The following is a 16076-nucleotide window of genomic DNA, read 5'->3' on the forward strand; positions in this document are numbered from 1 at the left end:
TACATAGTTAAAAAAACATAGTTAAAATGTTGTAAAATAAAAAACGTACTTTCTCTTCCTTAATCTCTTTCTACTTTCCTCTTTTTTCCTTTATCTCATTGAATAATAGTTTTGATTTAAGGTAATTTATAAACAAATTTGTTTATTTCTATATTTATATATCTTTAGCTTTTTAATCTTTATTTTCTATTGATTGTGTTATGTAACTTGAATTATAAAATTAAACTATAATTTTATTGGTTGGTTGGAAGAAATTGCCATTTGGCAATAAGCCCGCCAACGTACAAATAACATTATGTACAAAAAGTTAAATAAATAAATAAAAACCCAGTAAAATACATAGTAAGAATTACACTATCATGACGGGAAATTCAAATAGGGAAAGCACACACGGTGAATTATCTTCCTATCTCACATATTCGATATGGCATTAGAAAGACGCGATCTTCAATTCAATCTCAAGTTTTCGATCGACGGATGTTCCCGCTTCCTCTCAATTAGCGAAAAGATGAACAGCTTCCGTCTATTCATATACGTGAACTTGATTTCACTCCGAAATAATCTATATTGATCTTTATTTTTCTCAATCTCGCCACCATTTTTAAACGTAGTACCCCATATAACGACATTTTAATTATTCCCCCCGAGATAAGGTGACGTGTATTGATCACTTATATCTGTCTATGATGTTTTTGATCTTTCATGCTTAGACAATGTATTAAATGACATGATCTATGGGAGACCTAAAAAAATAATAAATCTATATTATTGTCTGTGCTTGTTCTGTCGAAAATTTGGCGTGTTCGTTTGCCGAGTGGTTTTCCTTTTCCTTTCGCCAGGCTTTTGGCTTTGTGGGTCGATTTTAAAGCTTTGCTAATACAGGTATATCATTTGAGTGTTTTTTGAGCGTAGTATGTTCACTCCTTGTAAATTTAAATGAGAAAATGAAAGCAAGTGAAAGATGGCCTGATTTCAGGCGCATCACTTTCAAAGTTAACATATTTTACGCTATATTAAATGTTTTAACTAACTTGAATATGTCGTCTACGTATTAATGATAGTGGAGTTTTACAATTTAAATTGCCATCGTCATCAGATGAGCTCACCATTATTAATCGTGGCATGATAATTACTATTATTTATCTTTTAAGCCTTTTTTATTTATGAATACGTCACTATTCACATGTTTTATCGCGTTTCAGAAATGGCTCGAGGTCAGCAAAAGCTCCAGTCTCAGGCAAAAGCCGCCGAGAAGACTTCCAAATTGAAAAAGCAGCAAGGACATAGTGCTAATGATCAGAAGAAAGCTGCTCAAAAAGCACTAGTCCATGTTTGCTCTATATGTAAGGTTAGTTCTTCAAACCCTGGTAAATGAAAACGTTATTATATAAAGAAAGTTATCTTTATGGAATTATTTAAAAAATAAAATATTTGATTACTGCCATCAGCTGTTGGATATGAAAACATATTTATCTTACTATGCCATCACTCATTTTGTGAAAGTAATTTGTAAGATGGTGAAGAAATATATTAGTTAATAATGTATTATTTTATAATCCACATCTAGTATTAATTTAGTAATGTCCCCTTTTTATCAATGTTGTAATTATCTCCCCACATTAACCCCCAAATTACAGTTTAAATGGATGTATAAATAATGTATTCAATAAGGTTTTAAATTTATAAAAAAGATATCAAATTTTCACCACATAAAAGTCACTACATGAAGACCGCCAATCTTACTATGTATTACATACTAGTGGATTATCTACTATAATGATTTTCTTGTGGTTTTTATTCCAAGTTTAATGTTTACACCAAATATCCAAGAGGTTCACACATTTTAAATTTGATAAAACACCGAATTAAATGAAGTGTTAGGAATATAATATTTTTCTCATATTGATCTGAATAAGAATGAATTGTGGTTGACCTGAATTGTCGTGTCAAAATGTCTTGGAAATAACATTCCTATCTAATTAAGCTGCAACTCTCATAGTACAGAAATTATGCATGAAAACACCACAGTAATAATTAATTCTCATTACTTAAGGAGTTATTTTCTGTATTTTATTAATATTTTCCATATTATTTTTCATCTGTTAAGGGATATTTTTCTATTTAATTGACATATATAGAAAACTAGCGGACCCGACAGACGTCCTGTCCCAACGTTAGCTTGCTTGCTATTAGCTTGGAAAAATACTTTTCATTGATAAGTTTAAACCTTAAAAACTTATTAAAACTTAAAATTGATAATATTCCAATATTGAATTTAAGTAGGTACTATGGTTGAATTTCAAAACATGAAATAAATATTTTTTATGGCTATAAATATAATAAATATGGCATTCTTTTTGCAAACGTCAAACTCCGGTCTTCTCAGCAACAGAGGGGTGTACTTATGTGGAAATACGATTTTAAAAAATTTATTGAATTTAATATTATTTTAGTATTACCAAACATCCAGTAAAAAGAAATAAATGGGAAGAAATTATAAGGAATTTAAGAAAAGAATCTGATTGGAATCCATAAAAAGCGAATGTTGTTTATAAACCAAAAACAAACTTTTTTCATGCTCAAAAAAAAAACATCTTTCCATTTTTTTGTAAATGCATTCTCCTCGAATGCAACCCTGGTAGATTGATGAATAAAATATTTAAGCTCCTAACTTCTTTTTTACACATTAGATTGGAAATTTTAATATCTACGAACACGCACAGCGCAAAGATCTATATTTATCTGAAAACCGCACGTAAATCCGTTAAGCCGTTTAGGAGTTCAGTGACATCACACGTACAGAGGAATTATATATGTATATATATATTTCACACCAACTTTGTGGTTATTCATTATAAATATAAAAAAACAACTTTTTTTTAACCTCTTATTTCAGCGTTTTATTTTAATTTTAATTATAAACAATTTAAAAAAAATTATAATGTCTAGTATTGCCACCATTTAATATTATTGTTGCGTCTATTCAATCCTGTAATGACTGAATATGTATATATTACAGGCCCAAATGCCAGACCCCAAGACATACAAGCAACACTATGAGAACAAACACCCCAAGAGTGACCTTCCGGAAGAACTAAAAAGCATCTAACATCGCCATTCTATTCTCATGTCTACATTTTCCCTCCAATTTCATATCCCTTTTTGATTTGTCATCGTATGACTATACATTGATTTCATGTAAATTGTAAAATAAATTTTATGTTAAGTTTTGGTGAGTAATCGTAATAAAAGGTATCAATATTTTGCGGAGGGTTGTGGCACGAGTTTAGTGAACAGTGGAAGACATTTTGACTACACTTCATCTCTGGTGTATTCATATTTTATTACTTTGATGGAACTCATTTTAAAAGTTACTTACTGGGTTTATGCCCTATTTTGTTAAGACAAACCTCGGGCAGTTGAGAAATGCTAGTATTCAGTATTATATTATAACATTGATTTACATAGTCCGGATAATAAAGGCAACATCACCGAGTTGCTTAACTCATCCGTGTACATCAAAAGTACTTCCGAGGTTTGAAACACATAAATAATTTATTTCTCCAAATGAGAAATTTGTACGTTGCATATATTAGCATTATTTACTTGTAATTTTATAAAATAATTGAAAAAAATACTGGATCGTACAGCATTTACAACTGCACAGTTATGATTAAATTTTAATTTTTGCCTTTGTATGTGAATGTAAAAATTTCTGTGGGTATCAATAGGTTTCTTTCCACGGACAATACAGGTAGAAATCTGTTCGTAATTTTATACCAATAAAATATACTCCACACACACACGATTGTTTCCTTTCCACCTTATCCAAATAATAACACCTGAGGTAGACAGGGCAATCCCCATTTATTTCAAGCAACAGTGTATAATAAATAAATCTCAGATGTTTCACATCATGTCAATATTTGTGACGGTAATTTGTTCATAACTAATATATATTTTCTAATATAAATAACAAATCTCACTGATTGGACTCAAGGCACATTGATATGCGTAAACAACATTAGACTATAAAAAAATCTTTGTACGTAAATTGACTTAAAATTTATACTCCTATGTACATTTCACAATTCCACCATTTCTGAACATTGCCTGATAATATTGTGCGAACAGTCTAGCAATGTATACGTCACTAGCTTTACCTGGCCACAGACCTTCCATGAAAGCGATGTGACCTCCTCTCGCTGTTATGGCAATGGCTACATACTCTGACTTGTTTGCTTCTTCTATTGGTATAGCTGAAAATATAATCAAGTATTATATACCATCTTTGCTGAAAGAATTATACCAATTTTAGAATCTTACTTGTTTGTAACGAATGGAATTCTCATCTATTAGTATAGTTGAAGAACAAATGAGTCTAAAGGCAGATTTACATTGATTCAGTTACTGACTTCGAACACGAGGCAAGTCAGTTCTGGCTCTGTACTGCTATCGTAGAAATTGATTTCGCGTCAGTGCTTACTTCAATATTCCCCCCGCAACCCGCGCCAGCATAATGACATCGCCTAAACACTGAAATCAGTAGTTGGTCAGTCGCTGACGCAACACTGTAGGGTGTCGTTGCGCCCGTTGTGTTGAAAATAGTGGCGAAAAATGCCATGCAAATTAAGAGAAAACAAAAACATAAAATTGGTTCAATTGTATTGCAAATATGAATGTCTCTGGGACATTAAATCACAAAATTACAGAAACAAAGAATGCTGCATGATATCGCTCAACATATTTTTGGTATAACATTAGAAATTGATGGTTTCAAGACACAATAAAGGGACTGAGGTTTCGATACGACATCCTTGAAGCCAAAAATGACAGTGTTATTTCGGGTTTTATTTTTGCTAGCAAAGCATCTCTCATGAATGTCTCTTGACGTTGAATAGAGCTTGTTACCAATGAAAGCAATTCGTCAAAATTATTTGGTGTCATTCTCAAAGTCGGCCTGTATTCCTCAGGATCTTCCAATCTCAATTGATTTAACAACAAAGCCGAACCTCCAGTTTCATTTCAATCGTTTATTCACTTCCTTATCCAAACTCATTTCTCTTTAGATAAAGATATCTCTTCTTCTAACATAGCAGATAGAAAGCATTTCTCAACAAATAATTGACTCGTATTAAACTGCCGTTTTCGAGAATTCATTTTTCTTCACTGACTTTAAAAGTGTGTGTGCACCGTAAAATAAAAACCTCGACTGATGACTATGTGTAAACAGTGTAGTCAGTTCTCGGCGCCAGTACTGACGTCTGTAACTGACTCAATGAAAATCCGCCTTAACAAAAACACTGTGTAATACAATATTTAACTACAACATTTTTACATGCATAATAAATTATGAGTTTATTTAAAACTTTATATACATGTACAATTTTATTACATATAAGGGTGGGCATATTGCCTTAAGGCAGTTTCTTCCTACCTACCCAAACCATTCAGTTTGAGAAAATTACAAGTACATGGACATATTCTAGATACAGAATTGTATAATTTTATACAAAATTTGAAACAAAAATTGACTAAAAAATCTACATTATACTTGAAGATTGTAGAGGGGATGGGAAGAGATGGGTTTGAGGACAAAAATTCTGGATAAGAAAATATTTTGAATTGCAAAATCTGGAAAAGTTTGGACATGTAGAACAAATGGACAACGAAAGGATGGCTAAGAATATTTACAATGCGAATGTTGATGGATGCAGAAATAGAGGTAGACCGAGAAAGACATGGCATGACCAAATCCAACAAATACTTGAAGATGGACAGGTCAAAAGTCAGAATAATCGGCGCGCGTGCATGAGAAGATGTATAAATGTAGAAGAAGCGAGATCTGTGTGCAAAGATAGAGTGATGTGGCGTTCTATCCTCTCTGCCTACCCTTACGGGGAAACGGCGTGATGGTTTGTTGTTGTTGCAAAATTTACCGTAAGTTCTCATTAGGATGCGAGTATTACCTTCAAGTGGTTGAAAGGGATCATCGGCAGCACTAAGGCATAGAAGTGGTACACGAATAAGCTGTAGTTTGTTGTGTAATGTGGCGTCACTGTAATAAGCTTCTACATCCTTATATCCAAAATGCTTAGCAGTAAACGCTGTGTCAAAATCTCTAACTGTTTTACTCTGCATTATTTCGTCAAAATCCCACTTACCCTAAACACAAAATAATAATTTTGTTAAATTTACAAACAATTTAATTGAACCTACACAATGAACATGGCTGGTTTTAGAAAATAAAATAAATACTTTGTATGCATACATTAAATTTTGTAAAATGAAAAAAGTCAAATAAATATGATTGTTCAAATTGACAATAAATAAAATAGCTTTTATTAATATTTTGCATTGTGTTGCTATTAAACCATAGGAACATTTTTTGGTCTTAAAAAATATGCAAAAAAAAAACAGATGTAACACATATCAACTATTTGCTAATATTATGTTCTTTAGCTTTCAAGAACAAACGAAACATCAATGAAAGTAAAACCAAAAAAACTTCATCATTTTTAGTAGAGCTAGAGTATTTATGATTTCTCTTGTTAATAAAATCACACATTTTTTCAAGATCAGGAAGTTTTCTTCGAGTTAAAGTTTATTGCAAATTGGAAGAAAAAATAAATAAATTACAAACCTTATGTTGCTTGAGCGGTTCACATTTTTCTATAGTTTTAAGCAAAGTACCAGCTAAATGCCTGCATAACATATTGTTAAGATAAGGCTTTTCAATGCTCTCTGATCCTGAAAATAGATGTCTATACAGATAAATCCGTTAAAAGGATAACAATGGTTTTATTTCAATATTTTGAAGTTGTCCAAATGTTTGTAGTAAAGTGATCACTTAGGCTTCCACATTTCCTTCTCTAAAATGTTCTCCATCTCTGTTGTAATTTGTTAATAGTTTTATTAGTGTACATGCATATTATGTCGTATCAGTTTTAGATGAATCTTTGAACTACTAGTTCATTCCATCAAAATACGAATATCTACTGATGTAAAGATCCCTTCACGGCGTTCCATCTAATTCTGATTATTAAGTAATGCTGTAGTCAGAATTGAATAATGTTAAAATAAAATAATTTGTATACTTGAATGTTTTTTTGTACTGAATATAAAAATTTGTTATTTTATTTGAGTATTATTGGTTGAAAAAAATATTTTCAACATTTACACCATTACACAAACTAAAAATTCTTGGAGTGATTGTATGTAAAAGAAAGATAATAATTTAACAGATTGAAATTAAATTTACTAGAATGTTTAAGTACCACGGGACAAACACGTGGAAGTATAATGGAAATGGATCTTTTGGCATAAGTTTACCTTTAAATACGTTCCAAGGCACAGAAATAATCATACAGCAGTCAATGGATGAATCATTTCCTTGGCCAGCTAAATAATTCCCTAAGATAAGTCCTCCCATAGATATACCGGTTGCTCCCAGCAATTTGCTGCCATGGCTCCTGCGTATATGTTTCACAACTTCTGACAAGTCTTCGTAATTAGCTGCACAATACAGTCTGGGTGTCTACAAAACAAACATAAATATTTTAAATATAGCAGCTCCATAGAAAAAACATTTTTCTTTCCGATTTATATATAGGCAGGCAGATCTTAGGGTAGGTAGAATGCTTTAAACAATATAAACTTTAATATATATTGCACACAATTTTAGAAAATCCTTTTTCTTTGTCGTCAAAATCATTATAATTTAATGTCAAAATCATTATAATGTGTGTATTGAAAATATTTGACACCCATTTTTAGTAGGTTATCCTTATGAAGATTTGTTTTTATGTTTAGTATACAGGTAGTCGTTGACTTACAACCACAGTCGGTTTCGATAAATTGGGTGGCAATTACAATCTGAAGATACGGAAAACCATACCTTCACTATGATGGTATAATAGGATAAATTCTCCCCAGCAATTACGGAGATACATTACTGACCCTATATCCTAGTTTTGTGTAGGTACATCGATATGTACAAAGGGGACACATCCCACGGTACACATATCTATGCATTCGAAGTCACAAAAAACTAATCTCTTTTTGCTTTAAATGTGATTTATTTAAATTTGAAATTGTTTTGAAGTGGCTACTTTTTATTTTAGAACCCTATTTAAAGTACGAAAGAGAAATAAGCATATTTCAATGTCATTGAGAGAGGATTAAATTTTTATAGTTAAGATAGCAGCATCTAATAATAAAAGTTTTAAAACTCAGAGTAGTAAAACACAGTGACATTTAAGATGACATAAGGTACAATGTTAAAGACATCTTAAAACAACTTCTAGATCAAAATAAAAATTCTGGACCAGACAATATTTTACCATTATTTCTAAAAAAGAGTGCCTCAACTCTTGCTTATCCACTATATCTTCGATTTGATAAATCACTTTCTTCAGGTCATTTTCCAGATCGCTGGAAACTGAGTTATATCTTTCCTATTTTTAAAAAATGTGATAAGACTGACGTTATAAATTATAGGCCTATTTGTTTATTATCGACTATTCCCAAATTACTGGAAAAGCCTTTACTGGATAAAATAATGTTTACAATATCTAAATCAATAACACCCGCCCAACATGGATTTGTTTCAAATAAATCGACAGTAACTAATTTATTACTATATCAAAATATTATATCTGATGCACTATCCAATAAAACCCAAATCAATTCTATTTACACAGATTTTAGCAAGGCTTTCGACAAAGTAAACCATAAAATCCTAATTAACAAATTAAAATAATCTGGAATTAAAGGTAATTTGCTAAATTGGTTTAAAAACATACTTATTCGATAGAAACCTGTCAGTGAAAATAAATTATATATTATCATATAAATTTAAATCAGTTAGTGGAGTACCTCAAGGCTCGCATCTTGGTCCAGTGTTGTTTTTAATATTTATAAATGATGTAATTTATATATTTGATCATGTACATGTTCTCATATTTGCAGATGATATGAAAATATTCAAAGAGATAAAAAACATTAACGATTGTAACATTTTGTCCCATAATGTGTCCAGATTAAACATCTGGTGCCAACAAAATAAATTGCAACTCAATATAAGCAAATGTCAAGCTATGAGATTCTATAAAATAAAAAAATCTATTCTATTTAATTATGTGTTAAATCAAATTAAAATTAAAAAGATCTGGGTGTTTTGTTCGATTCGAAATTATTATTTAAAGACCACATTATTAAAATATCTAACAAAGCTTTAAAGTTATTAGGATTTGTACTTAGAACCGGAAAAGATTTTAATAATATAAACATATTAAAATATCTTTACACATCTCTAGTTAGGAGCCAACTGGATTATAATTCTCCAATGTGGCCACCTTATCAAATTACTTTCTCAGAGTCTATTTAGAGAATTCAGAATAAGTTTCTTATTTACATTAATTTTAAGATGGGTTTTCCTAGTAATCAATAAAATTATAACAAAATTTTAGACTCTAAAATTAACTAAATTGCAAGAACGAAGAACATCGACTGATCTTACGACTTTATATAAAATAATAAAACAAATGTTTGATACCCCTGATCTACTGAAGTTGATTTAGTTTTATGTACCAACTAGGTTAAGCAGAACAACAACAATATTTTATTGTTAAAATTCTCAAACGGTTGCTCAATATAACTCACTTATTTTTAGATTACAGAATACCGGGAATGAATAATATGCATCATATTTTGATATATTTAGTTTATCTCTGCGTAACTTAAAAAATAAAGTGACCAACATATTCTTATCAATAAGATCAAATCAACTTTAGGAGATCAGGTTAGAATAGTTATAATTTGATTATGTTGATTTTTACTAGGGGCATTTATCTTATCTAACAAATAATCAGAATATTGTTTCAAAACCAACTGCTCTATTAACCCATTGTTTGCGGCGATCTTTGTTACAACTTTTAGTCATGTTTTGAAACAGAAAAGAATCGATAATATTTTTGTATTATAGTAACACCTATCCGCTCCACAGCAAAGCAAACATGACAGAAGAAATTAGAAGTTTAAGACGTGTTTTTTGGAAAGTAAAATGCATAAAAATTTGCACCCCGCCGCAACATTTCTGAAATGCACAAATGTGTGCACACCGTAATTAACATGTTAAAATGAGAGAAAATATTTTAGTAGATGTACTTATGTAAGCTGATTTTTATGTAATGGTAAATAATTTAACAAAAATAGCATAGCAAAGAATAGATGATAGATAATTTTTCGATCACTTCAACACTTGAAACAACAGTTGTATAAATAAAACTTTGAAAACTAATGTCAATATTTGAAATAATTCAGAATAAAGATTAATTATCGTTAATGTTGATTAAACGCTTCATTTTATAGAGCATAGGTTACACTAATACCAACCAAAACTCTATATTTTATATGAGATCTATAATAACAAGAATTATGATAATTATCCATATTGAAGAAGAGAAAGTACCAAGTTATTGTAGAATTATATATATACTCGTATTTATATTAGAACCTATTGTGGTAATTATCTACAGTCAAAATTATTCAAATAAACTTAAAATACATAATAATCTATCAAATTTTTGTTCCTGATTAATCTGTGAGTTATCGACATCGTCCACACATCTATAATAGCTACATAATTAACAGTAAATATTTTATGTTAGTGGGTATTTGTTTGAGGACTAGATTATCAAAAACTACTCAATTCATTGTTTAAAGATTTCAGTGCAAATCTGTGACTAGGCTCTTTTATAATTATGTATTATAAAGTACACTACTTACTTTTATTTTTCTTGAAAAATGACGAAATACCGAGATAAGTATGGAGAATGAAAAGAGTTTAAATACAAATTGTAATATAAGCTAAGATAAGAAAGAAAAAAAAATGTTATCTAAGTAATGAAAATTTTTATTTAAAAAAAAATATTTTCATTCTTATGATTTACCTAAATATTTCAATTTTAAGACCCATTTTCAACATCATCATTCCCTTTCCACACTTGCACAATTGCAGCGTATTTTTATAAAACAAATTGTTACATGAAGGTAAGATTATCAGTCTTACGCTTCAGGTACCAGTCCGGGGACTATGAAATATTCCAGTGTGAAAACACCCTTTAAATAAATATTTCATATAACCATGAAGGGAATTGAACCCGAGACCATTGCATGGTAGGCAAACGCGCTGACCATTACACCACAAAGCCGACATTTTCAACAAGTTATAAATAACTCACTAAAAATGTAAATCAAAGTGGGGTTCAAACCTTGGACCCATAATCCACGAGCCTTCGAAAGTAGCCACAGGAACACAAGCGGGTACACAAAATTGTATAATTTGTGGTTGTAATTTATTTTATACCTTTAATTCCATGCCTCCTAATCCTCGCTGGTTAAATATAACCGTCCTGATGCCGACACTCAGACCGCCATTCACTAAACACTTGATGTATTCCGCCTGCGATGCTCCTGTGAGGCCAGGTAAAATAATCACCACTGGACTATCCTTGGCGCACCCCTCTTCCATCCAATCCAGAGCAACTTCACCTCCATCTGACAACTTTAATATTTCTCTGAAAACAAACCACGGGTGAATCTATTTTAAGTTAGCACTTAATATCCATAATTTTTTATTGGGTTTCTTCTGTCAAATTCGCCCCATAAGCTTTGAATATATAAATAAAATGTTTACAAAATTGTTTCGGAGTTAGCTCATTTATGTATGATTTCATAAAATCTATTTTAATTATTATAATGTAGTTAGACATATAATTTATTTTAAATAAATATTTTTACATGTATTTTATTTAAACACATACATTATAATATTTGTCAGCCTCGAGGTGTAGTGGTCAGTGTGTTCGTCTACCACGCAAGAGGCCTCGGGTTCGATTGCCGGCATGGTTGACATGAAATATTTATTTAAAAAGGTGTTTTCACACTATTATATTTCATATTCCCAAGAAAAGCTTACCGATGCAGTGCCCCATGCACCATTAGGTGTGTAAAGCGGAATGATGAATGATGATGATTATAATATTTATGGTCATGATAAATGCATACTCCCACTTTGTTCTAATGCCTAATATTTAACCTACCAACAACAGTAAACACTACATGAGTATGGGAATCAATTATTTTTTGTTCAAATGTAATGATTTTGTTTTCTTTCAAATGTTTTTATTCTGAATCTACACAAAGTGAATGTTGGTGAAAAAATATTTTTAATTTCCATATTTTATTTATTTTCAGAAAAAACTTTTATTGCACTGCATTTTAATATTATTATGTAAAATAATCAAAATTATATTCCATATAAGTACAAGAACATGATTTTTTTACAACATTTATAATAATTAATAATAATCAGCCATAATAAAGCTGACATAATTAAGAGATAACATTTTTTTTAAATGATTGGCTTGAATCGTTTTTATGTTATCTAATTAAATTAATATGTAATTCAGGATAGCAATAATTTTAAGAATGATAAAGAGATGACAAAAATAATATTCTGATAGGCTATTGTGTATTTTTAAGATGAAACTTCTGAGCACTTGCATGCCATCCCAAAATGACTTTATAGAGAATGTGGAGAATATTAGAAATAATAAAATGCACATGATATCTCCACCATTGAAGTCTATTTTTCAATGTTTTTAATTTTTTTGTAGTAATTATTTGAAAAAAAGCTATCAAACATATTTAGTTTGTCATAAGTAGAACCTAGAATCTCACGTATGGTAACAAAACGAGGCAGATGAAAATTAGATTACATCTTGAATATACAATATTTGCACTATTTTACTTTTCCTTATTGCTGTCATGAATGTCTTTTTTATCACCTGGGGTCCAAAATTCAACCATAATCGTGAACTAGAACTAGTACAAGAAGGTGGATGTCTTTCTTATTCAATATTTTTTTTGGGTTCGAATTAGTAGTCAGATGTGGCTAAATCGCTTTTGTCCAAGAATGAGTTTGCTAATTCACTAGAATACAATTTGGTAGATATTTTGATGGAGATTAAAAACCTCGTAAGAATCTTATATCAGAAAGTTATTTCTATAATCAACACTTTTAATTGTCATTATTTGATAAGTTCATGTTTTTAACATAATTAATTCAATTAGCTGCCAAAAATTTGTGCAGAAGTCATCATTAATTTACGATCTGATTATCTATATCTTTTAAAAAATAATAGCAGTCAGGTAATAGAAAAAAATGCATTTATTTTTTAAGGATTACACATGAAAAAAAAAGATACATGATGGCAGGAAGTAATACGCAGGTATTACAAAAAGATAGAGTGAACATAATACATTATTAAAATACATGGGTACGTTGGCAAAATCAGAAAAGATTCGAGCCAATGAATTGTCGGTGCACTTGGAATGCGTTTAAAGCATAATGAGTACTAATATATATAAAAATAAAAAAATATTAATAAAATTAATATGATAATTACCTTTTGTATTCTATGTCTGGAACCATTGAACTTCGCAAAATACTTGCAAATACTGTTTGCAGGCGGGACTCGAAGCACCACAATGTGGGCCAAAACTTCTCACTAAGTAAAGGAACATTTTTCTGAAGGAATGATTTAAATGGACCAGTTTTACCTACTAAGTGTGGATGCTGCAATATGAAAAAAAAAATAGCCATAGTTTTTTTTTATAGAAAATTGGGTATTATTAAGTATTTAAAATCCGAATTAACATATAATTTTTTTTGAAAGCATATAGGTAGATAATATATTTTTATTCGATGTGCCTATTACTACTATTATTATTATAATATAATAAAAGTTTTTTTTAGTTATTGAGTCACTAGAGCACAGCATGCATAACTTTTGATCATCGGTGTAATTGCTTTGAATTGTTTGATGATAAATTTATTAAACTTAATTTGATTTAACTTAAGTTTAATTTGATTTATAAGTCGTTTACTAAGAGTGATAGATAATTCAGCAAAATACAATAATAAAATCATTATGCATTCCATATGTGAAATAAAATAAATACTTGATCGAAAACAATCTCATTGAGCATCTTAAGTTTCTCTAGCCTTTAGTGCCTCGTGCATAGAATTATATAAGTCAATAATAATTCTATGACCTCGTGTATACAAATAAAGACTTTTGATTATACTTTTCCTATGCAGTGTTTTTTTCGCGTTGTAGGTTTTAAACAGCATTGCGGTGTCCATCATCTGAACCATACGTCGGAAAAAAGGACGTACACAAAATATAAAACTTAGAGAATCATCGATATCCGAAAAATCGCGAAAATCTAATAACTTCAATAATTATTTTGTTAGAAAAATCAATTGAAAAGTTTCCCAGAAGGACGTTATACTGTTTTCTTTGTTGTACTCATTGAAATAATTAGAAACTAATTTTATGCATTAATGTCACTTATACGAATTATAACCTATATTTCTGTTTGCTTAAACTAGACTTACTTGACAAAAACGTAATTATATTTTTTTAAATAAACTTTCAGGTCGGCGATGGTTTACGAATTCGCATTGCGGTTCAAAATGCGGCGTGCGCTGTCAAAAGGTTACATTGGCGGTAAAGTGAAATTCCGCCTGTCGAATATGTATAACAATTATATGCCTATGATGGGAAAAAGATGCTGGATTTTAGCAATGAAAATGATTGAAATCAACATTGAATAAAAAATATACTAGACAAAACTATGCGCAAATTCATGTTATGCGTCATAATAAAATATATTGTAAAATAAATTAATAGTAAATATGAAACTACGGAAAAGTACCTTCACAACTTCCACCAAGTAGTATGTAGTAAAAGCTGCGATCGACAATCCGATTACATATTCTCTAGGTAAGTCTTGGATTACATCTATAATTTGATACATCCTGAAATTAACGTGAGTGGAGGAAAAACACGAATTAGACACTTCTCGTCTCACAACTCACAACCCACACTAAGCGACCGTCCGGTTCAAAACTCGATTCAAGAATTCGAGATTATTTTTATTTATGCGCGCGCGGTTACAGAATCGAATTTGCATAATTGTAATCGAACTATTCGGTTACGGCTTATGACGCAGTCCTTGGAATTGGTTTAAAACATTTCTAATTTGCGAATTCCCCATCTAAAACTCGCAAACTGCTAGATATTGCGAAAATAAGTTAAACCAGATAGGTATAACCAAATAATAGGTTAAACCAAATAGGTAGATACATAACTAATACATTATCCACTAATTGCACTCATATCTGAGTTATTGATTATCCGACTATTATCATTGTATAATAATAATAACGTTATCTGACTTGCCTTCCTACCAACATTATTTTGTTATAGTATGGTCATAGAATTAAGAATAGTAGTATGGTTATAGTAAATTAGCTACTGTTAAACTCTCGCAAGTACAAAACGTGATTGTTCATGAAGATCTAGAATCAATATAGGTAGTTGTAAAATATAATTAAATGTCGTATTTTACTTAGGAAGACGCACGGAAGGAAGGCGGTAATGTGATTTGACTCTGCCCAGTTGAGTTTTCATAAAAATTGGTGCCTTGGTCAACCGGACAGTGTAGCGTCATTCCTTAAACGTAGACCTTGACTATACATGCCCTTTTCTGGTTTTCCAAATCCAGACGTTAAAAAACGTCTTTAGTGGGTGATGCAGTTAAGATTTTTGGTACCTATATATCTTAAGTCTATGGTTAGGACATGGCTATAATTATTTTATAATATACGGACTATAATATACCATAATATGTACATTTTAGGTGGGAACATATGTATATTTATACCGTCTGATGTGGCTATTCATATATTACCTAAACCTACCTTTACCGATATAAATATTGTGTGGGTACTTTCTAAATTTTATTACGTTCTGCACAGTACGATACCTGCTACATAATATGACTGATTATTAACGTAGGTAATGTATTGAATACAACATAATATTAAGTACATTATATTATATAATATATATGAGTAATGTTTAGAAATATACTATAATAGTATGTAGGTACCCCTACATTTAAACATATTTTAATAAAATATACCTATGCAATGCAACACT

The 16076-nt window shown here is 30.4% G+C and overlaps 2 protein-coding genes across 3 annotated transcripts; one reads left to right on the top strand and one right to left on the bottom strand.

Moving 5' to 3' along the window:
- The first annotated feature begins 774 nt into the window (after positions 1-774).
- Positions 775-3803, top strand: LOC148285489 (transcriptional regulator Simba1). Its single transcript, XM_088224530.1, has 3 exons — positions 775-882; positions 1203-1348; positions 3020-3803. The coding sequence occupies exons 2-3, from the start codon at positions 1205-1207 to the stop codon at positions 3107-3109; spliced, it is 234 nt and encodes a 77-aa protein (XP_088080656.1). The 5' UTR covers positions 775-882; positions 1203-1204; the 3' UTR covers positions 3110-3803.
- Positions 3804-3848: 45 nt separating this feature from the next.
- On the bottom strand, positions 3849-15348 carry Hydr1 (abhydrolase domain containing Hydr1). Of its 2 annotated transcripts, none has more exons than XM_088224511.1 (7): positions 14788-15348; positions 13473-13642; positions 11369-11579; positions 7333-7537; positions 6644-6750; positions 5970-6165; positions 3849-4259 (listed from the first exon to the last, which is right to left on the bottom strand). In XM_088224511.1, the coding sequence occupies exons 1-7, from the start codon at positions 14887-14889 to the stop codon at positions 4075-4077; spliced, it is 1176 nt and encodes a 391-aa protein (XP_088080637.1). In that variant the 5' UTR covers positions 14890-15348; the 3' UTR covers positions 3849-4074. The 2 variants fall into 2 exon arrangements, with proteins under 2 accessions (XP_088080637.1, XP_088080646.1); XM_088224520.1 differs by having other exon boundaries at positions 14468-14803.
- Between the last annotated feature and the right edge of the window lie 728 nt (positions 15349-16076).

The sequence above is a fragment of the Micrasema longulum genome, unplaced genomic scaffold (genome assembly GCF_059751315.1).
Source record: "Micrasema longulum isolate JH-2025_06_02 unplaced genomic scaffold, ASM5975131v1 h1tg000031l, whole genome shotgun sequence".
In the NCBI taxonomy this organism is placed as follows: Eukaryota; Metazoa; Arthropoda; class Insecta; order Trichoptera; family Brachycentridae; genus Micrasema; species Micrasema longulum.